Here is a 23,081-nt window from a genome sequence, read left to right as displayed (position 1 = left end):
GCTTTTTATAATATAAGCAACGTAAACTTTTAGGTAATCCTATTTATAATTGTACCTTGAATTCAAAATGTAAACTAATTTAGAATTTGAATCAAATTTTGGAAAATAAACATTTAAGTTATAGAACTTTAAAATGTCAGAATAGTTTTGATAGTTTTCCGGGAAACAGAAACTCTATGACTGCCTACTTCTGTCCAAACAACGAATTATTTATCGCTGGTCACTGGTTCGATTCCTGCAGCAGGCAGTGGTTATTGAGCTTTATTTTGTCAATTTAGTTGAAATAATCACAATTTTCCAAGTGCTTCAATAAATCATGGACATTTATTAATATTTATATACCAAGGTTACCTTTTAAACTTATTTATAAGCAGTATATAATAAGAAGGTTTTGAACTCGCTACCGTTCGATCACAAGTCCAATACATTAACAGTTAAGGTAACATCGAAAGTTCGTTCAAAATCCGCGAGAGGCGCTGTTCAATTTTCTATTAAACTTCTTCGTTAGTTAGCTTGATAACTACTGCATAGCTAACTCGATAGACCGCTAGCTTGATAGCAATTTGTTGGATATCTCGATAGAACTAGGAGATGTTCCGCGGTATCTTTATGAATGAATTGTACGAATATTTGACCGTACGCGATAAAAATTCACGCATGATATTATTCACTTATTTGGGGTTTCGTATGCGTACGATATGAATTCTAATGTGTATAAAGCATTCTCAGTGTGAAAATGCCGTACGTCATTTTCTGGTAAAGTCAAGTTATGTTCTTTTTCTATTAAGCGTGAAATGTTAAGTATTAGAAGTGCTTTAATTAGTGTACCGCATACGACAATTGTTGACGTAGGTCCGATTCCTATATCTTGTAAGAAATAATGAGACAATAAGTGACTGCCACTGTGTTAGAGAGGATTTCGATGTTCGATACCTAAGTTAGACAAAGTACTATGTCCCATAGTACTTGCTTTTTAATAAAACTTTAAAAATTTGTCAAATAACAGCCCGGAGTTTGGTAACTTGGCCGGAATATGGCTAAGATCACCCACTACTACATAGGACTAACATAGGTGTGTACAAAACTTATACACTTCTGCCTAAATCTTGGAGTGCAGTGGGTGTTATAAACAATAAGTAGTACATAATGCAATAGACTATCAAACAATTCCTGTGACAAAAAAGCACAAAACAGATTCCTAATTCGGAACAAAATACCGACTTCCCGCAGTACTATTATTAGACGAGGAAGTACGAATACCATTCATAATACCTTTTGTTATATACTATATACGGGTATATATGGGCTATCACTAAGTCGGTTTGAAGGTCGTTATATTCCCGGAAGGAAACTTATATCACTATAGTATAAAGTACAGTCAATTCTCACGTCTGTCTTTATGTGTGTCTGTATTGTATGTATGCTTAGATCTTTAAAAATACTCAACAGATTTAGATGCAGTGTATTTTAATAGATAGAGTGATTTAAAAGGAATGTTTTTACGTATAATTACCTGCATGAAATATTAGAAAACCCCTGGTAATTTTAAGATTTCTTATCCATAGTCGTATATTACTTTTTGCGCTTACGTTGCAAACGCTGGCTGAACTCTACGAAATAGATCAAAATCTATCATCCCCCAGCGAGTAAGAATTCAGTAGTTTAAAGTCTTATTTTTTTCTAAGTTATACACGAGTGAAGCCGCGCTTGTCCACTTGTCTTTTATAAACTACTAGCTTCAGCTCGCGACCCCGTCCGCGTCAATGTTCTTCAGAATAAATGCATGCTTTGTATTAATCCTGGTTATGAGCTATCTGTGTACCAAACATTAAATTCCGTCAAGTAGTTTTTTCAGAAAGATACATTAAGCCATAATCACAAACTTTCGCATTTATTATATTATTTATTATATGTATAATAATGTATTTCGTAATATATATACAAAATATATAGTTCTGAAATATTTCCTTTCGTTATCCATCATATTAAGTAATCGTTTAATATTTGTCTTTCATAGTAGGACCCCTTCCGTATACTATTGCGTACAGTCGTGGGTACCATTCCCACTCTAAACCTTAATTTATGTATTCTTTAAATAGCTGTACGTTGTCTCTTTTCTTCATTTGTATGTTTGTAAAGAACCTTGAACTTGCTATGGTTTCCAATATGATTATGAAGTGCCTGATTAAAACGATTAGCGAAAATACATACAACGTCACAATACTGATAACTTTTTTAAACGTCATGTCCGTCTCATTAATGTTATATTTCTGTGATGTAAACAATATAAACTATACACGAAATAAATAAACTTAGTAAAGAAGAAGAAATGCACTCCATACTTCAAGATTAAGCCTACCCCTCTTTTATCCCCTTACCCCCACTTAATCCAAATTTACAAGGTGAGCGGCGCGGCGTAACAAAAATAGTTTCTTATAACTGTTACGCTTAAAACAAAGCATAATAAAGTGTTTACCAAAAGTAGAAATAAACTAAATTTAAACAAATTTAAACCCTTTGAAAAATGTATTTAAAATTTTCGTTTGTCTCTTTCCAGTCTGCAACTGAATACTCAAACAAACAACCAGCGCCATCTATTACCGAATAGCGACAATGATGAACTCACTTTCGCTACTCGTCGCCATATTGGTGTCGCTGCAGTGCACCTTCGAAGCGAGTGCACAAGATGACAGAAATGGATTAAATAATAATTTACAACCTAATGGTAAGTTATAAAACAAAAATGTGAGTTTAAGTGACAATATTATTGTCCTTTTAAACTCTCGCGTTGCATGTTTAATATTTAATACATAATAGGATACGGGAATTAACGCGAACACGCATTTTACCTTAAAATGCCTAATTCCAGTATCCTATTATGTATTCAATATTATTGTCCTATTTAGGGCTTACATGTTGCATTATTTAATAGTACTATCTATTAGGACTTTAGATAAATTTGGTGCAAATAATTTGGGCGGCCTTTTACCGGGAAATTTTTGAAAACAATTAGCACATACAATTACGACTGATTTCTGCTTCTATGTAATTAAACCAGCCTCTATGCCCTTCGGCCGTGTATGATACCAGAGTTTGGTAACCAGTATCATACGAAGAAAAAATGATCGTTGTAGGATACTGGTATCCAAGTGATAGGATTTATTCTTTTTCTGATACCCTTTGTTATGTTTGGTAACCAGTATCCAGTAAATAATATAACACTATGCCTATGAAACCAACTCGGCAAAACTGTGATAAGCAAAAGGGTAGTTTCCCAACTCAATACTGAGATGAGAACCCTAACTGGTTATGTCATTATCCACTTCTGGTTATATTATTGTCCTCTTTCACTGAGTAAAAGCCATCGCATCGCATTCTGTACCGACGCTTATTGTAAACCCTCGCTTTATTGAAAACATACAAGGAAACAAGGAAATAGTTCATGAGTTTTGATTTTTACGACTTCATTTTTAACATTTAGAGTAACATTCACTGTACATCTATAATTAATATTGTGGCAAAGCTAAAAGGTAGATTCGTTTGAGTAAGGTTTTTTCCTGCGGTACTTGCGACCATCACTCAATAGTGCTCTTCCTCCTCCCTTCGTAGTGATAAATTCAATTTATTTACTCATTTTGGACTACAGGCAACGCGGAAATATATCAATGCACATGACATCATCAGTTGCATACGAGGAGATGTTAAGAATTCACTTGTAATTATTTGATATTTTCCTGAGCTGATACTGGGTTACATAAAACGAAAAATCCCTCTCACTTGGATACCAGTATCCTACAACGATCATTTTTTCTTCGTATGATACTGGTTACCAAACTCTGGTATCATACACGGCCGAAGGGCCTCTATGTTATATTAGGCTAGACTCTAGTACATTTTCCGAAAAGTTATTGTATCAAAGGAAAAAAGTGTCTATCTATTTTTAGAAATAAAGGTTCCATAGCAGCCGAGCTACCATTAAATCAACACATTTCAATATTGACAGTTTATAACATGGCGCTTATTTCCCTTGAGAGAAACAAAACAGAATTGAACTGACATAAATTTTTACGTATCGTGAAACTGAGTGAGAGAAACGTTTTAATTTTTTAAAGCAAATTGATTTCATTGAATGACGGTATAATTTTCAAGCTAGACTTTTTCAAAATAACTTCGAACGTGTTAAGTAAGACAACTTTAATCATGAGTTTATATTTTCACAGAACTTAAATACAAGTCTTTCATTAAAATTACTGTAAATAAAACTTAACTTAGCTTGTCCCCAACCCGCACTTGGCCAGCGTGGTGGACTCAAGGCCTAACCCCTCCCTCATTACGGGAGGGAGACCCTTGCTCAGTAGTGGGACATTAATAGTTTTTTTATTTAATTATAACTAATAATTTTACAGAACTTTATCCTTAGTAATAATGAAAGATCCAGAATTAGACAAGGCGGTCAAAAATTAAATCAAAAGGCGCCTATATGAAATCATCGACATTTTCAGCGAGTTTTGTATTAAAATATTCTCAAATGTTTTGAATTTCATGATTTCCCCGTCGCCTTGTCCGGACTTAATGCTTTTCGCGAAACGAGATTGTATTCTAACCTAACAAAGCCCATGGTATTTTGAGCTATAACAATTATATGGCTTTATTTACCCTACGAGAAAATAATTATATCAAAAATTAAATTGACGCAGTCGAATCCTAAAACCTTAGTTTAGAAGATTAATATGTATGCCTCCAAGTTTTTGGAGTAGCTCGACCTTGATTCCTATTAGAAACCTTACAATTGTTGAGGTTAACGTCTAAAAGATACTTTTTTCACTAGTTTTTCGTACTGATTCTTAATTCTCCTGTATGTTGATAATCGAAAGTGATAAACATTATTTGCAATCAATAATTTTAATGTCGTTATAATCTTTAAACATTATAAACTTACAGTTCAAAAAACATTCAAATGTCTATCCTAATAATACGCTAGAATTTAAGCATAGAACGTTCCACGGGTTAAACCTTTCTTTCCAATCTAAATTGCAAACCCACGAAATCAATTCCCCCAACAGGAAGTAGAATAATTCTATTTAGTCGTCGACCCCTCCAAAAAAACTTTAATCACATTACTAAGCATCTGCTTACCACTTATTAAGCGAACTAAATTAAAATTCTTTACCTACCCACAAAAAATTGTGAAAAAAAAACCTCCTGTTTTATTCAAAAATGGGATTCTGTTTCTCATACATACATTTTCTGTTTGAAATGATTGATTTAACTTTATAAGCAGCGGTCGCCAGTCAATGTGTTTGCAATTCAATGTACTGCTTCGTATAGTATACTGGTATAATATTCTAGATAATATTTGAATGTCTAATTTTGTGTCTGCCCCCAAATGTGGACCGAATAATTTTAAATTAGTTGATCATGATTTTCTCGTTTTTTGTTGAATCATTCACACCTTTACAGAACATTTTCATGAGGCTACAAAAATGTTAAAGTTTGCATTGGTATGATCTGCTGTGTCTCTTTTATAAATCGACTTCAATAAGGTAGCAATTGTATTCAATGCATAAATCTGTCCTCAATCGTTATCAATAATAGTTACTCAAGTAACTCCTTAAAGCCAAATACGGAAATGATAGGATATTTTTAATAAAATACTATAGTCAAATTTTGAAAAGCTTCCCCGTTCGTTAATTTACTTCAAATCGTCATTATTACTGTTTATTTCAAAGATTAGCTACATTACAACTAGTTTCAATTTCTTGTGAAACCACACAATCAACATACTAACCTTTAATATCTCCATTACAGTAGTCCCAAGCACACCGCGCCGTCGTTCCCGCAACGTGGTCCACATCAGAGAAGCGCCGCCGTCCAGCCTGCAGCTGGAGCCGGGCACGAGGCTGGTCCTCAAGTGCGAGGTCCTCGGCAGACCTTCCCCCACAGTGCAGTGGATGAAGAATGGAGAGCCTGTGGTTGATGTGAGTTCATTCTAGTGCTACGATCTTAAATCAACTTCACGGTGATCGTTTCACAATGTCAATTGTTCAGACAGTTAATTCTAGTAATATCAATGTTATTTTATGCTTCACACCACTTTCAGAAATTAAAAAATGTTTGAAAATGACGAATCTTCAAACTTGTAACTCGGTTCAAAGTCTTCCTACAGGTTTAGTGCCATAACTATTGCTCTAAATGGCTAGTTTTATCGATATATTATGGCTTTTTTGTTGACCGACTTTAAAAAAAAAACCAAAATGGAAGATCTTTTTTTTTTTGAAAAGTATGAACGAAATCTTCTTTAATATGCGCCTGCTTGTGACTAAATAGCAAGATACATCGTGATTATATAACATTATGATAACAGTTGATGTTTATTTAATCCATACTAATATTATAAATGCGAAAGTAACTCTGTCTGTCTGTCTGTCTGTCTGTCTGTCTGCTACTCAATCACGTCTAAACTACTGAACCAATTTGCATGAAATTTGGTATGGAGATATTTTGATACCCGAGAAAGGACATAGGCTACTTTTTACCCCGGGAAAATGACGCATTTCCCGGGAAAATTCAGAAAATTCAACGAAGTCGCGAAAAATCAATATTATAATGACGTTGAATTAACAAAATTCCGTTACCATGGCAACTGTTTTAATGGCGGATATGCCTTAGCGCGACTTCGTTATACTAAAAGATATAAATAATTTTGAGAATATTTTTCGTGAAAAAAAAGCATATTTTATATCATCACACTACGACCAATAGGAGCAGAGTAGGTAACAGTAAAAAGTGTTACAAAAACATGGAAAATTCTGACCCATTCTCTCTTATGTGACGCAAGCGAAGTTGCGCGGGTCAGCTAGTCATAAAATAAAAGTCTAAAGTCATTTTCATAGCTTAAACACCAACTAGCAACTGAACAACCTCGTAGTAAAATTTTCCATGTAGAATTATTATTATTATTATTTTTTTTGCTTACCTAAATCTCCTCCTGTTTCAGTATGAGGAAGAAACCAACGACATTCTCCCGGCTCATCCGTCAAGCGCTGCGAATCTGATTAGTCAGTTGATCGTCAACTCTGCTGTGTCTGGGGACGTGTTCACGTGTGTGGCGACCTCTGGCGGCAAGCAGGACAGCGCCTCCACTACTGTGTATACTGCTGAAGGTAAATAAGAAAAATAAATATTATTATAACCAGTCAAAGATATAGACAAACGGAAAGATATATATATATATAAACATTTCTGAAAAAAAAATAAGTTGACACCTCCCACGCCAGTGGTCGCAGGTTCGAATCCGAGGCAACACACCAATGACTTTTCGTAGTTATGTGTGTATTAGAAATAATTATCACATGCTCCAACGGTGAAGGAAAACATCGTGAGGAAACCTTGCATGCCTAAAAAAAAAATTGTTTAATACATTTATTGAGGGCATGCAAAGTCCCCAACCCGCACTTGGCCAGCGTGGTGGACTTAAGGCCTAACCCCTCCCTCATTACGGGAGGAGACCCTTGCCCAGCAGTGGGACAGTAATGGGTTAAATTTATTTTATTTTTTTATATAGTATATTTCGGATAAACAGCTACGATATAAATATCCACTTTAATGGCATACAGAATCATAATAATTAATATGATAAAACTATACGTAAACAAAGTAACTGAAAGTAGTAAGACTGTTTTCCACTGCCATCTATCGAGTAACTAACACAACATTTACAGCCTATCAGTTTTGCTACGCACTACAAGATGGCAGCACTAATACACCCAATTTTCCTCCAGGAAATGATGAAGAGAATCTACTCACTCTTCAAAAGCTGTTCCGTCTGCCGGCCAAGCCCATGATCACGACGTACTTCAGCGACGTGTTCCAGAACATTGGCACTGACATCATCCTGCCTTGCCGAGTGGACAGCTTCACGAAGGCACAGATCTTCTGGCAGGATAGGAACGAGAATGTTATTTATGGGAACTCTAGGATGCGGGTAAGGAGAACTTACTTTTTAGTAGATTTTTAAATTGTGTAAGATTTTATATAAGCCGTGATCCGTTTTTGGGTTAAGCTGTAATTTTCAAACAAAAACCAATTGTAATTTGATTATCCTTTTTTTACAATAAGTTACATAGTAGTAGTATAAGAAACCGTTCGCAAAAAGAAAAAAAGTAGCCGTTAAAAGGGTAACTTTTTCATAAATTTCTATGTCTTTATCAATTCCAATTCCTTTACTGTACATCAACCATTTCAATCATTTTGAAACTTCCATTAACAATTATTATGTTTTGTTGATACAGGTGCTGCCATCTGGCGACCTCCTACTGACAAGCCTGCGGTGGTCAGACATGGGCAACTTCACCTGCATAGCCAAGAACATGTACGGCAAAGACGTCATCACTACCTTCGTGTACCCTGTCAAAGTTGCGTAAAGGTACGTCACTTATTAATACCATTTTACCTTTTTTAACACTGTAATAATGATTGGGCCTCTGCTCACCCCTATGGGATAAGGGAGTGATTTATGTATCAATATTGCAATTGAAATGAAACTTAATTTCAAACGGATTTCATGGCAGGTATTAGTCGCTCCGGGTTCGACGAATCGATATCAGAGACTCTATGCACGTACCGGGTTCTATCCGGGAGTCGGAAAAACCTGACACTTCTAAAACTAGTTATAAAATTCACTGAACAGAATTAACATATTTACATTTTCATCTAAATGCGTCACTCCACTGTGCAAAAGATCCACTATGATTCTTTACTAGCCTTCCTGACTGTAGTTCCTGCAATTCAGTTCAGTTTCATCAACCAATAGGGAGTCCTATTTAACTAACTGCAGTTAACATATACCTTACATAGGACTAACATTGTTAATAAACGGGTGTATGTATGTATATCATACAAATCTGTTAACATCTTTGGGTATATCAGGCGTTATATTATGTATCCATGTAATATACCCTTATTTTTTATGAGCTTTATTACATTATGTAATAATTATATATTTTTCTTTGTTACAGTGTTTAAAGCCAATGGACCAACCACGTTACCCGCCGATAATATTGATGTTCCTACTCTTAAAGTTAAACTTAAATTATTGTTAGCGTTTAAGTTATTATAATACAAACAACTTATTATGTATCAACAAAGTACTTAATATATTTTATAAAATGTGCCAATACTTGCCGATAAATATGCTTTTTAGAAAATATTTTAAAAAATAGAAAAAAAAATTAGGTTGTCATTTTTTTTTTTAAATTATTAAATATTTTTTTTGGGATCAGTCTTTTTCAAAATGAAAGTAATTTTTTGGAGCGTTATTTTGAAATAAATAAGGCTTTTTGACGCTTATCGGACATTTTTTTTTAAATAATATAAACTCATATTTTTTATGTTTTAGACTGTTGTATTTTAAGTACCTAATTTTAATTTTGTGATTTTAATTTTTAAGTGAATTCTATTCATTGTACAGTTGACAAGATATTTTAGTATAATTTTTACGTTTGCGATGGTACATGACATTTTATTGTATTGTTATGCTGACTGTACTAGGTGTTTAATGTTGAATACATACGATCTCTGTGATTTTTGAAATAAATGTTTTATTACACAAGAGTTCATACTTTTATTTATATTTATTTTACTATTAGATACCAGTAATTGTATCTACTCATAAATTATCCTATGAATAATTCCAGGTTACAAACTATGTGCGTTTTTGCGTAAACGAGAAACAGATTTACGTACAAACTTTTGCATTATAGTAGTAGCCTCTAACCGATACTTTACCTGTGTGGAAAGATTTGTCAAGTTATTATATGTGTTCAATTAAGAATATAAACAATTTAACATGATAAAGAATCTATGTGCCACATTAAAAATCATTTAGTAGATATAAAAAAGTATAAAACATCCATACAAACATTTTCAAAGTATCATACATATATAGTATAAGTATAGTATCATACATTATAAGCAATTGTGGTACAGAATTTAGTCATTTTTTTCTGTAGTTTTTGCGAGAAAGAGTAACAAACGAACATACATACAAACTTTCGCGTTCATAATGTGAGTAGGATATTGGGATTTTGTGGTTGAAATGTGGTCTATGGTCTGCAATTTATGTGCTAATGTAAGGTTTTATTGCAAAATTGTTATTTGTGGTTAGTACTCAGGATATTTATAAATCTAACTAATGCATCTTTTTATTAGATTCTCGTGTGATATGTAGATTGTGTATTGTGTAACTTGCTGTCCTTTTTGCGAAGTCAAGTGTGTACAAATAATTGACACTTTCTTCAAATATGATGGAAAACATTGTTTTAATGTTCTTTAAGAAATGCAGCTTTCAAAAATCAAATCAAGCTCTCAAAATTGGTATATTCCCAGTTGTCACCTCTAACATTGCCATCCGGGGTGACAACTGGGAATACAAATAGGGAGAAAAAACGCTAAATTTCACCTTTCTTATTCCACCATAAGACTTATGCCCAACAGTGGGAAAAACAGACTCGGAAACTACATGACACTTCGTGCGGGAAGCGAAGTGACAACCTAGTAATACAATATAAAAGTGATATTAACTTATTTGACTTCCTCCGTGGCGCAGTGGTTTAGGTCACCACTCCAATACCATTACATCGGGAGGTCGTGGGTTCGATTCCCACTAAGGACAATTATTTGTGCGATCCATAAATAATAGTTTCGTAACTGGTTGTACTTTGTATCCGTTGTTTGTATGTTTGTAAAGTCCCCGCGAGACAAGAGAAAATCTTAGTGCGGGAACTGCCTTAAAAAAAACTTAAACTACTTACTGCTTTATCAATGACTAGCTGACCCGCGCAACTTCGCTTGCGTCACGTAAGAGAGAATGGGAATTTTCCCCGTTTTTGTAACATTTTTCGTTACTACTCCGCTCCTAATGGTCGTGGCGTGATGATATATAGCCTATAGCCTTCCTCGATAAATGGGCTATCTAACAGTGAAAGAATTTTTCAAATCGGACCAGCAGTTCCTGAGATTAGTGCGTTCAAACAAACAAACAAACAAACTCTTCAGCTTTATAATATTGGTATAGATATCAAAGCCACATTTTCCATCACATTAAACAGTTTCTTTTCACACTACAAACCTTCAATTTGAAACTATCGTGACTAACAAGCTTATAAATCAAACTACTCTATAATAAATGTAATAATTCAAGTGAGGTAACGAAACATTCACCGTACGTTCACATTCAAAGGACCATCACTGTTAGAAAGGTGCTGACATATTGGGAACTGGTGCAGTCACCTTGTGACCTTCTGGTGGGAATGTTAACGCTCGTAAGATTCGGTTTTTGTTAGTTTTGGTTTTAAATTGTTTAAAAACAATTCATACTATATCCTACTAACATTATACCTGTAAATGCGGAAGATTGTGAAAATGTGTGTTTGTTACTCTTTCACGCAAATACTACTGAACCGATTACGATGAAATTTGATATATACATAGGCAGCTGAAGACCCAGAATAACACATAGGCTTTTTATCCTGGAGTTCTCGATGGATCGGGATTTACACGGGAAGGGTTACCACGTGGACGAAGTTGCAGGTGGCCTCTAGTTTGTTAGTTATTTACAAGTGAGGAACTCTTGGCCTTAGCTAACAAAAGCCGCGCGGGTCGGTCTTTGAGCTTAAGCTACGCTTGCCGAAGTTGTTCTGTGGATGGGTGACCATCTTATACATATCGAGTTACTACTTGTTTTCGAAGGCAAGTTAAATTGTGGGTCCGGGCTGTCTTTTTCGAAGATCTTTGACAGTCATGAACAGCAGTCAAAAGCTTAAAAGTTTGAAAAGCAGTCTTACCGAAGGAACTCGTGTTTTAACCCAGGTAACTGTGTCGTGGAGGTCTGATAGGCAGTTGCTTCATGTAAAATATTGGTATTCAGATGCATCCGGTGAGACTGGAAGCCGACACTAACATAGCTGGAAGTAAGGCCAGCCTAATAGATATTAAAAGAAACTCTCGAACAAGCTGTTTCAATGTATTTTAAAACTACAGCGTAATTTTTTTTCTGCCTAAAAAGCTACGGTCGGAAAGCCTATGTCTCAGGCTAGCAGTCTCCCTTAATTCGACAATGACAATGACAAATTCAATATGTCCCGAAACTCAAGGGTCTAGTTTAAAATCTGTGCTGTCACCTAGGGACATTTTTTTTTATAACCCATTTCTGTCCCACTGCAAGGCAAGGGTCTACTCCCAAACGAGAGGGAGGGATTGGGCCTTGAGTCCACCACGCTGGCCAAGTGCGGGTTGGGGACTTTGCATGCCGTCAATAAATGTTTTAAACAAATTTTAGGCATGCAAAGTTTCTTGACGATGTTTTCCTTCACCGTCAGAGCAAGTGATAATTATTTCTAATACACACATAACTTCGAAAAGTCATTGGTGTGTTGCCTCGGGTTCGAACCTCCAACCACTTGCGTGGGAGGTGAAAACTAAAACCACTTGGCTAACACAGCTTATAACCAGGTACATGCATGGTATATTTTCGCTAGAGAACGTACTCTAACTAGTCAGTAAGATGTAAAAGTGATTAGTGTAAATGCTGTGTGAATAGGTGTCGTGTGTCGTCGGAAGAAAGACGCGCCCACACTTCACGCCAAGGTGACGAGCATTCTAACTTACGAACATTGATGCTGTGGAGACGACAATGTGCATCAATTACATGAATAAGTATATGCAATTTTAAAAACACTTGGCCGCTGTGATACGTAGAGAGAACTTATAAGAACCATTACCTGAGTGATTAAATAATATTAATTAAGAACTGTTTTCTGGTTAGTTGCGAGTATCATGAGGTTACGGGTTCGATTCCAGATCGATTTAATTACTGTGGTTTGTAACTTATCAGTGTTAAAAAAATCTTAGTGGTAGTTCAAAGTTTGGTAACGTGTTCAGTAAATAGCAGATATCGCGCGTTATTACATGGGACTAACATTGTAATTGGCGAAACATAGGCATTTAATATACCTATATCTTCGGGTATGCCAGAAGAACTTATAAAAGTTACAGTTTTTTTTAATATTAGAATGAAGGGGATCTTGCATTTGTTTGCGGGAACTTATGCAAAAATATACGAACTAGATATACATAAACAAAATAATAATATAAACTTTTAATAAAATAGTCAGAATTTAAATGTATTCAGTCAATTCCCAAGTAGTCTGTGTGCGCTCGGCATGCGATGACCGGCTAACATTTCACAAAGGTTAAGTTTAACTCGCTGCGACGCGCTGACGAATTGTTTAGTTTATACTCTAACTAATATAACCTAGAACTTATTCTTTTATGTCTAGAAACAAATACATGTGAATGTCTAATTCTGTTATTAAACGAATAATTAATTAGCAGCAAAACTGTAACAGACAAACAGACCAATCTATATATTATTATATAAAAATGACCAAGGAAAACCCGTTTTCCTTGGTCACGGCATCACGCGTGAATGGCTGGACCGATTTTACTAATTCTTTTTGTGTTGTATTTGTTATTATTAGGAGAAGGTTCTTACGGAAAAAGATATTAAGAAAATCTCTCAGAAATATTGAAAAATGGACATTTAATTTTGCATATTTAAGGCTTTACGAATTTCGCCGGGTCAGCTAGTCAAATGATAAAAACAATTTATATAAATGTGCTTGAGAGTTTGTCACAATAGGTTATGAATAACATACCTTATTTTGTCTGTTATGCTCGAAGGTATAAGCAGAGGTAAGTATATGAAATACACCCACGTTTCATTTTGCATAATTTGCAATGTTAGGTACTCCCATATAATAAGGGGTGACCCTATTGCTATGTATCAGACACGATACCAAAACACGAGCTATTATTGATTTTTTTACAAATATAAATTAGAAAATACCAATAGCCCTTTGCCCGACACTTACACCACCTAAGACCTACCTAATCTATAGCATAATGTCTTACTGTCAATAATTCTGCCAAGCCCCTTAGCACAGAAGCGTAGTAATATGTAAATAAGTACAATCTCTAGTTCCCACGTCGACGTTTGCGCTTCGCATTCATGTTTCATTTAAAATATACGACATTTAAAACATTAACGAGTAAGGTTTCATTTAATTATGTTTTAGCTATCTTACTAATAAACGTCGTGTCAGCAGCTCTGATTAGTTATACAGTGTTTTGTCACTTGCGATCAATGTTGAAACTGTATATGAGTGAAAAAGACAAAATACTGTATAACTTATCAGAGCTTATACGACGATTATTAATAAGACTGTAATGGTTCAGTGTATTAAACAGCGTAATTGTGAAGTCTCAGGTTTAAGTGAATAGCTAATATTCCTACATTTTATTGCTAGCTATTGACGAGCTATCAAAAAATATGTTTCTAAAATGGTATTGATTCCCTGTTACTGATTTTTATTAATGTAAATATGACAAAGTCGTATATTCGACTCCCGAGTTAAGTAAAGTGCCGTTGGATATTTTTGTTTTTTATTTTATGCTGCATATTGCGTCTCGACTAACTACGCGCGTTCCTGCGGGAGTGCAGATCTGCATCATCGTGCGGGTTTTTTGCGCACTCACGCGCGTAGGTGTGTTTTGTAGATTCACGCACGGCGGCTCTCATTTATTCGCCGTTCTCTGTGGTGGTCGTGCAGTACTGAGCATCACGATAGTCTTGATAAAAATCACGCGCGGCACTGCGGGATTCGGTGTGCCATACCTTGCGTCTCGCCCCGCACCTACGCGCGGGGGTGCATGTTTCTCCGCGTGTATGCGCGTGATTCGCATGAACGTGCGTGGATGCATTTTCTGTGTGTTAGACTGTGCGTGTTTTCCATACAAACGGAGATACTTACAAGCAACGTTCGAACACGCATTCACGCGCTACGCTGCGTGGTGCGGGGCAGTGTGTTAAGCGCCTAAAGTAACAGGCTAACAAGTTATTATTACATTCAAAAGTCATACATACATTCATACATACAGTTGAACAATGACTGACATTTATATAAACTGGCTACTGACAGACAGACTGACAGGTTAATGGTTTATATCTATATTATACTAGCAAACCCGGCGAACTCCGTTTCGCCACCAAATGGCTTCGTTTTATGTAACATTTCGTTTTGTGATTAAGAGATGAAGAAACATTTTTTTATGTTTTATATTTGAAAAGGAAAAAAATATTGCATTTCACAACAGTAATGAATTCATTTTGAATACAAAAATGAAGTGTCATTTAGTTGAACTTCTCTAAGTATATGAAAGTGAATCCAAAGTAAATACTGAATCGAAGCGTTATACGTGTCCGCAAATTATTCGAAGATTCATTGAAGTGCTCTTTGGTAAACCACATTTTTTGTTTTTTGGTCTGACGTTAACACAAACAAAGCGGATGGTTTACCAACTCGTGAACACGCAACGTATAACTGTCCATGTGAAAAACAATGATTCTCTAAATTTATCCCGCAAACACTAAGCGATTGGCCTTGCGACTTGTTAATTGTCATTGCGAACGCAAGGCGAACTGGAAATTGTAATCGTTTGAAATCAAACGGAAGATCGGTCGGAATCATTGGTATTCGAGGAATACATACATTTTCACCTGCGTACTTTCCGTTAATGATGGTTGCCTCAATCAAATTCGACATAAGTCTTTTTACCGCAAGTCGAGTACCGTTGCAAAGTCGCGGTGGATTCAAATTACGCAATATCATAATAACTGTACCAACTTTGAGTTGCAAGTTATGTGGTGGAAATCCTGGTAACTCCAGAGAGTTCAAAAACTCCGTCGGATAATTTACTACTTCATCGAGATTTGTTATAGAATCAACGGATTTGTATGTCACCAAATCGCCTGCTATTTTTGATTGAATGGTGAAATTCAGTGCGTGTACATCATTATTCTTTGCGGCAAGAATTGCTCGTTCACTTAACCAAGCATAATTCTGATAATTCTCACTAATGTTTGGAAAAACATTTTCAATAAGAGCTAATTGAGAGTCTACAAATCGACAAAAGTCGTTGGTAAGAGTAATTAATCCAGATGTCGCATCAACTGGGACTTTTCCATTTCCAACAGCTAACAATTGTTTGGAAAATTGTGCAGCACTTTGATCATTTTGAAGTTGAACTCTCATATTAATGGTTAGCGATAATGTTTTTACGTTATTCCATAAAGGTGATGCCTTCAGGCAAGCATTCAATTCATCTGCAGGCGTTCCACGGGGAATTACTGGCAAAGTCTGCCTGAAATCGCCTGCCAACAATATCATCAAGCCGCCAAAGATGTTGTTATTTCGCCGAAGATCCTTCAGTGTCAAGTTAAGTGCTTCAAGTGATTTCTTATGTGCCATTGTGCACTCATCCCAAACAATGAGCTTGCATTGCATCAACAATTTTGCCATTGCACTGGATCGGGAAATATTGCATGTTGGAGTATCAATTGTGTTTAAATTGAGTGGCAACTTAAGCGCAGAATGTGCAGTACGACCGCCATCTAGAAGAGTCGCCGCAATTCCAGATGATGCTAACGCCAAAGCTATGTCACATCTTGATCGAATAGTGGCCAAAATCAATGAAATGACAAATGTTTTCCCTGTCCCTCCAGGTGCGTCCAGGAAGAATAGACCACCAGTATTATTGTCCACCGCTTGTATTAATGTTTCGTATACTTGTTTTTGCTGTTCATTCAGTAACGGCACATTATTTTGAACAAATTCCTGAAATGTATCAACATTGTATTGCAGCTCTCGATTTAATTCTTGGTTGAATGCATCGTGCATCGATCGATTTGGCGCAATCATTCCTACTTCAATCAGTAGCTTGTTTGCAATAGTCAAGCATTGATCCTCAATCAGAATCAATCCTTCATTGTAGATTTCATCGGTTATTTGCATGTCAGGATTATTCGTTTGAATGCGCAAACGATGCAAGATATCTTCACATATGTCGTCTTTGTATTTGTTCCATAACTGCATTGGTTGTGAAGGAAAACATGTGGTGATGATAATTGCGAACAGCGTTCGTATTTGGTACGCATTTGATGAAACAACTGAATCGGCAAGTGTTAAATCCCAATGAGAATCGTTCTCCAGCAAACCCAATAGTTGACATGCTTCTCGATATGTTTGGCATTGGTGGCCATTCACAGTTTTCAAATGCGCAAATGATTTTGGTCCACGTACATTTACCAACAGCAGTCGCAAATAAAAACATTCATCATTTCTAGGATGAACAGTATACATACGACCTAGTGCATCAGAGGAAAACACCTGTGGCCAATCTGGAACTGGGGTGCCTTGTTTGCGACGTTGGAATTTCTTTGTTGATTGATTCCAAGTGTAATACTTGGGCATTTCAACGTACATCAGCGTCGCTGCGAATGGATCTGTTTCACACATTGAAAAGAAGCTAGTCAATGTTGTCGATGGTGGTCTCTCAGCTCGTTGTGCGGCATTAGCCTCAGTGAAGTAAACTCTTTGGCCATTTTCCAAATGCACTGCTAAATGTACAACTGTGGGATATCTTTCATGAATTTGAAATGACAATAATCGCCACAGTGCTTCATTAGTACTGACGTATCTGCCCATTTGGAAGTTGCTGATTTCGTCATTCGCATTTTCCGACGCAATACCAAACACAGCCATGTCGCTGCCTTTTGTGACGTACTTGCACAAATATTTGATTGATTTGGCCGAATGACAACTCTCAACGTTTGCATGTGTTTCGAAAATTCGTGATAGCAGCGGGCAATATGGTACAATGAATTCATTTCCGATCTCAATCTCTTGATTTTGAACTTTGACTTTAATAGTTCGACCATTATCTTCTTTTGAACGCCGACGATAAACTGGATATCCATCGTGCCCTGTGACTGTTTCAGCAACTAACGGTCGCGGATATCGTTTTGTGCACTTTCCATCAGCCATGCAAGGCGATAATGGATTCAAAGCACCGCACGGTCCATGCACCATCTGCGTCGTCACAATGTCGTGTAGATGGGGATCAGTGACTGGATCAGGAATTTCAGCTGATATGATGTCATCCACTTCATTTGAATGTAATTTGTTCAGCAACCAAATTAGGATATGAGCATGCGGTAGTCCACGCTTCTGCCATTCCACCGAGTACATATAACAACGTGTGTCACCAAAAACTCGATACTTAGTAAGCACATCCATCATAACCTTGAGTTTTTGCTGAAATACTCTGGCGATTATGTCATGGCGATCTTGCGGTTTTTGTCCCGGTTCCATCTCACGTTCAATTTCCATCCACTTCGGATTGCAAGTGAACGTAATAAACAAATCCGGAGTTCCATAATTTCGCACGTACGTCATAGCGTCTTGAGCGTATTCGTGCATGTGGCGTGGGCTTCCGATATATGATGATGGAAGAATCGTCAGACGTCCAACATTCTGAACATCGCCATCTGAATGAATAGCATCACGCAAGTGTATATAGTCCTCAGATCGTAGCTTTGCCTGATTGTATCGGATGAACGCTAAACGTTCGGTCTCGACTTTGACATACATGTCGACAGCGAATTGCTGGAATAGCCGACGGCACTTCAGAATGACATTCTCCTCATGTGTACGAATCATCAAACGATACGCATAGTAATTCATTGCGCTTAGATTTTTATTCGTTGATACACCTGAAAATGCAAAATTAAATGAATTGTTAATAGAAACCAATAATAGCAATATAATTAGTGTGTGAATATTTTACCTGTAATTGGATCGACCATCTTCAACGTGATGTCGTATCCGTCTTGCCCTTGCCAATAAATGATTGGATATTGTAACGCATCGTACAAACGATGTGTCTCGTTTACACGATGCATGATATTGCTTCTTCGCTGAACGACAATGTCTCGCGATTTAGTTGGATCGCCAACAATAATTGCAGCAACATCATTAACGGTGGGTGCATTGAATCTTCGCACGTGTTCACCTGTTGGGGTACAATCCGCTCTTATGACAAATTTGTGCGTATCCGATGGCATTTGTTCCAATGCTGTTTTGAACATATTAACCACAGCGTTATTAGCGTGAAAAAATGCTTGCAACTGTTCTATAATTCGTCTCTTTAACTGTTGTGTTCCCTGTATATTGCAACGCACATTCAGCTGATCCACCATCGACGAAATAAAATATATTTGCAGAAATTGATGCGGCTCATCCGGTGATGGCACCATTGAACCATGCAAATGATATATTTGTCCTTGTATCTGTAATTGCAAACAATCATTTGTTGAAGAATACGGTGTAACTTCTGATCGTGTGATGTTGTAGTGTTTGGTGTATATGTAGTTTTTATTGTTGCAATTCATTTTGTTAGTGTGAGTGATTGGTTCTGTGTGTTGTATCTTTTACCTTGCAAGTCGGCATAAAGCCGCCTTCTCGAATGATATTAGCTCCAAAGGAAGTCATGCGAAAGCAGTTATTGTATTCAAGGATGTGTTGAAGAAAATGGTAGGAATCGTGATCACTTCCATCGAACAATTGTTTCAGTGGCTGTGGTGGTGTAAGTAATGGATCCAGTTTGACTTTTCCACTTGCGCAACACAATCCAGCCGTTTCTCTTTTAAACTTTAACGCATTACAATATCGGCATACAGTCGTCATTGGTCCAATATCTAAATTTTCATCATTACTGTAGTTCGCAGTGGGATCATATTGGAATGCCAAGCGATTGTATGATGCCAATGATCTTCGTGTGCTCACGCGCTGTCTTAATCGGGCATTTTCTCTTATTATATTTTGTCTTACTTCGCTTAAGTTCTGTGAATACACTTGTTGCTGGCTTGCATGTCTTGTGCGGCGGCCGATGTTCGCACGTCGTCCTCTAGGCATTTTGGACTATGGACAGAGTAGTGAATTTAACCTCAAATGCACGATCCACATAATTTACACAGTTTAACTTACCACCTTAAAGACAAAATGCCTGCTGTTGAAATCGAATAAAAATCTGCACAATACACGTAATTGATTTGTTGGTTTCCAATTAAAATGTTAGGAAACGAATAACTTATATTTTTTACTTTTTTGAACACAATACCGTTTTTTCACATGAAATTCTCTGTCAAACAATATATCACGCACCGGCACCATCTACAATGAGTAGCTGTCAAATAAAAATATTAAAAGAAATACGATACAAATATTGGTATGTAGTACATGCTATGTATCAGAGATGGCGCTGTATGAGAAAAATGATTTTCTCTGTTTTTTCGCCTTTCTGTTGAATTTTTTCCTGAATTTTCTTTGCTATAAACCTCGCGGAGCTCGAGACCTTTCCAACGAATCCAAAACCGTGGAAATCGGTTCGTGCGTTCTGGAGTTATAGCGTCAGGAAGGAAAACCCGACTTATTTTTATCTATATTATATTGTTATGTAATTAGTTTGTTAACTAACTCATGTCTTTAGATGTATATACTATACAACTTAATATCTAAAGTATATTTGAAGATGCAGTAAACTGCAAAATTTACAGGTCACTGGTTCAATTCCAGGGTCAGGCAAAGTGGAAATTTTGTAATTACATATCTAGCTGCCCGGAGTTCGATTACAAAAGGTTCGTCCGCGCATTGCAAAAGCAAGTGTAACATGAATTCTCTGCTCAAAAAAATGCCTGAAAAACATTCTTCAAGAAATCTATTGAATGATTAATCAGTGACCACACAGATAACAGTCGTTAAGTCATGTCAGCCTTTGACTTTCAGGTGGCTTGAGCAACTTTGACACTAGGTTGACTACTAACCATACGACACAACAATAACAACCAACAGAAACATTAATAAAGCTTGATGTTTTATTTGAACCAAGTTAAACAGCCGCGCGGATCGATCTCTGAGGTTAAGCCATGCTTGCCGAGGTTGATTTGTGGATGGGTGACCATCTTATACATATCGAGTTCCTCCGTGTTTCGGAAGGCACGTTAAATTGTGGGTCCCGGCTGTCATTTTCGAAGATCTTTGACAGTCGTTAACAGTAGTCAGAAGCTTGAAAGTCTGACAACCAGTCTTACCGAAGGGTATCGTGTTATCCCGGGTAACCGGGTTGCGGAGGTCAGATAGGCAGTCGCTCCATGTAAAGCACTGATATTCAGCTGCATCCGGTGAGACTGGAAGCCGACTCCAACATAGTTTGGAAGAAAGGCTAAGCTGATATATATATATATATATTAATCTATACCTATACTAATATTATAAAGCTGAAGAGTTTGTTTGTTTGTTTGAATGCGCTAATCTCAGGAACTACTGGTCCGATTTGAAAAATTCCCTCAGTGTTAGATTGCCTATTTATCCAGGAAGGCTATAGGCTATATATCATCACGCTACGACCAATGGGAGCAGAGTACCAGTAGAAAATGTTATAAAAAGTTGCGCGGGTCAGCTAGTTTATATTTAAAAAATCTAAGTAGGTACTTTATTTATATTAAAAACTAGCAAACCCGGCGAACTCCGTTTCGCCACCAAATGGCTTCGTTTTATGTAACATTTCGTTTTGTGATTAAGAGATGAAGAAACATTTTTTTATGTTTTATATTTGAAAAGGAAAAAAATATTGCATTTCACAACAGTAATGAATTCATTTTGAATACAAAAATGAAGTGTCATTTAGTTGAACTTCTCTAAGTATATGAAAGTGAATCCAAAGTAAATACTGAATCGAAGCGTTATACGTGTCCGCAAATTATTCGAAGATTCATTGAAGTGCTCTTTGGTAAACCACATTTTTTGTTTTTTGGTCTGACGTTAACACAAACAAAGCGGATGGTTTACCAACTCGTGAACACGCAACGTATAACTGTCCATGTGAAAAACAATGATTCTCTAAATTTATCCCGCAAACACTAAGCGATTGGCCTTGCGACTTGTTAATTGTCATTGCGAACGCAAGGCGAACTGGAAATTGTAATCGTTTGAAATCAAACGGAAGATCGGTCGGAATCATTGGTATTCGAGGAATACATACATTTTCACCTGCGTACTTTCCGTTAATGATGGTTGCCTCAATCAAATTCGACATAAGTCTTTTTACCGCAAGTCGAGTACCGTTGCAAAGTCGCGGTGGATTCAAATTACGCAATATCATAATAACTGTACCAACTTTGAGTTGCAAGTTATGTGGTGGAAATCCTGGTAACTCCAGAGAGTTCAAAAACTCCGTCGGATAATTTACTACTTCATCGAGATTTGTTATAGAATCAACGGATTTGTATGTCACCAAATCGCCTGCTATTTTTGATTGAATGGTGAAATTCAGTGCGTGTACATCATTATTCTTTGCGGCAAGAATTGCTCGTTCACTTAACCAAGCATAATTCTGATAATTCTCACTAATGTTTGGAAAAACATTTTCAATAAGAGCTAATTGAGAGTCTACAAATCGACAAAAGTCGTTGGTAAGAGTAATTAATCCAGATGTCGCATCAACTGGGACTTTTCCATTTCCAACAGCTAACAATTGTTTGGAAAATTGTGCAGCACTTTGATCATTTTGAAGTTGAACTCTCATATTAATGGTTAGCGATAATGTTTTTACGTTATTCCATAAAGGTGATGCCTTCAGGCAAGCATTCAATTCATCTGCAGGCGTTCCACGGGGAATTACTGGCAAAGTCTGCCTGAAATCGCCTGCCAACAATATCATCAAGCCGCCAAAGATGTTGTTATTTCGCCGAAGATCCTTCAGTGTCAAGTTAAGTGCTTCAAGTGATTTCTTATGTGCCATTGTGCACTCATCCCAAACAATGAGCTTGCATTGCATCAACAATTTTGCCATTGCACTGGATCGGGAAATATTGCATGTTGGAGTATCAATTGTGTTTAAATTGAGTGGCAACTTAAGCGCAGAATGTGCAGTACGACCGCCATCTAGAAGAGTCGCCGCAATTCCAGATGATGCTAACGCCAAAGCTATGTCACATCTTGATCGAATAGTGGCCAAAATCAATGAAATGACAAATGTTTTCCCTGTCCCTCCAGGTGCGTCCAGGAAGAATAGACCACCAGTATTATTGTCCACCGCTTGTATTAATGTTTCGTATACTTGTTTTT

At 36.6% G+C, this 23,081-nt stretch overlaps 2 protein-coding genes across 5 annotated transcripts in view; one reads left to right on the top strand and one right to left on the bottom strand.

Annotated features, from left to right (window-relative positions):
• LOC142984126 (neural/ectodermal development factor IMP-L2-like) overlaps nt 1-5,854 on the bottom strand; it is a 128,282-nt gene extending 122,428 nt beyond the window's left edge. Inside the window, exon 1 of one of the 2 annotated variants that reach the window (XM_076131516.1) lies at nt 5,789-5,854. The gene's annotated coding sequence lies outside the window, so the exon portion shown is untranslated. The remainder of the gene's footprint in view (nt 1-5,788) is intronic. The other variant, XM_076131519.1, reaches the window with a different exon arrangement.
• LOC142984127 (neural/ectodermal development factor IMP-L2-like) overlaps nt 1-9,607 on the top strand; it is a 153,791-nt gene extending 144,184 nt beyond the window's left edge. For all 3 annotated transcript variants that reach the window (XM_076131528.1, XM_076131527.1, XM_076131526.1), the window contains 6 exons: nt 2,558-2,725; nt 5,809-5,978; nt 6,998-7,163; nt 7,782-7,984; nt 8,292-8,425; nt 9,018-9,607. In XM_076131528.1, the coding sequence (XP_075987643.1) occupies nt 2,614-2,725; nt 5,809-5,978; nt 6,998-7,163; nt 7,782-7,984; nt 8,292-8,423 (783 nt within the window). In that variant the 5' untranslated portion in view covers nt 2,558-2,613 and the 3' untranslated portion in view covers nt 8,424-8,425; nt 9,018-9,607. The remainder of the gene's footprint in view (nt 1-2,557; nt 2,726-5,808; nt 5,979-6,997; nt 7,164-7,781; nt 7,985-8,291; nt 8,426-9,017) is intronic.
• The last annotated feature ends 13,474 nt before the right edge of the window (nt 9,608-23,081 follow it).

Source organism: Anticarsia gemmatalis, chromosome 26 (genome assembly GCF_050436995.1).
Source record: "Anticarsia gemmatalis isolate Benzon Research Colony breed Stoneville strain chromosome 26, ilAntGemm2 primary, whole genome shotgun sequence".
In the NCBI taxonomy this organism is placed as follows: Eukaryota; Metazoa; Arthropoda; class Insecta; order Lepidoptera; family Erebidae; genus Anticarsia; species Anticarsia gemmatalis.
This window is presented reverse-complemented; position numbering and strand designations above follow the sequence as displayed.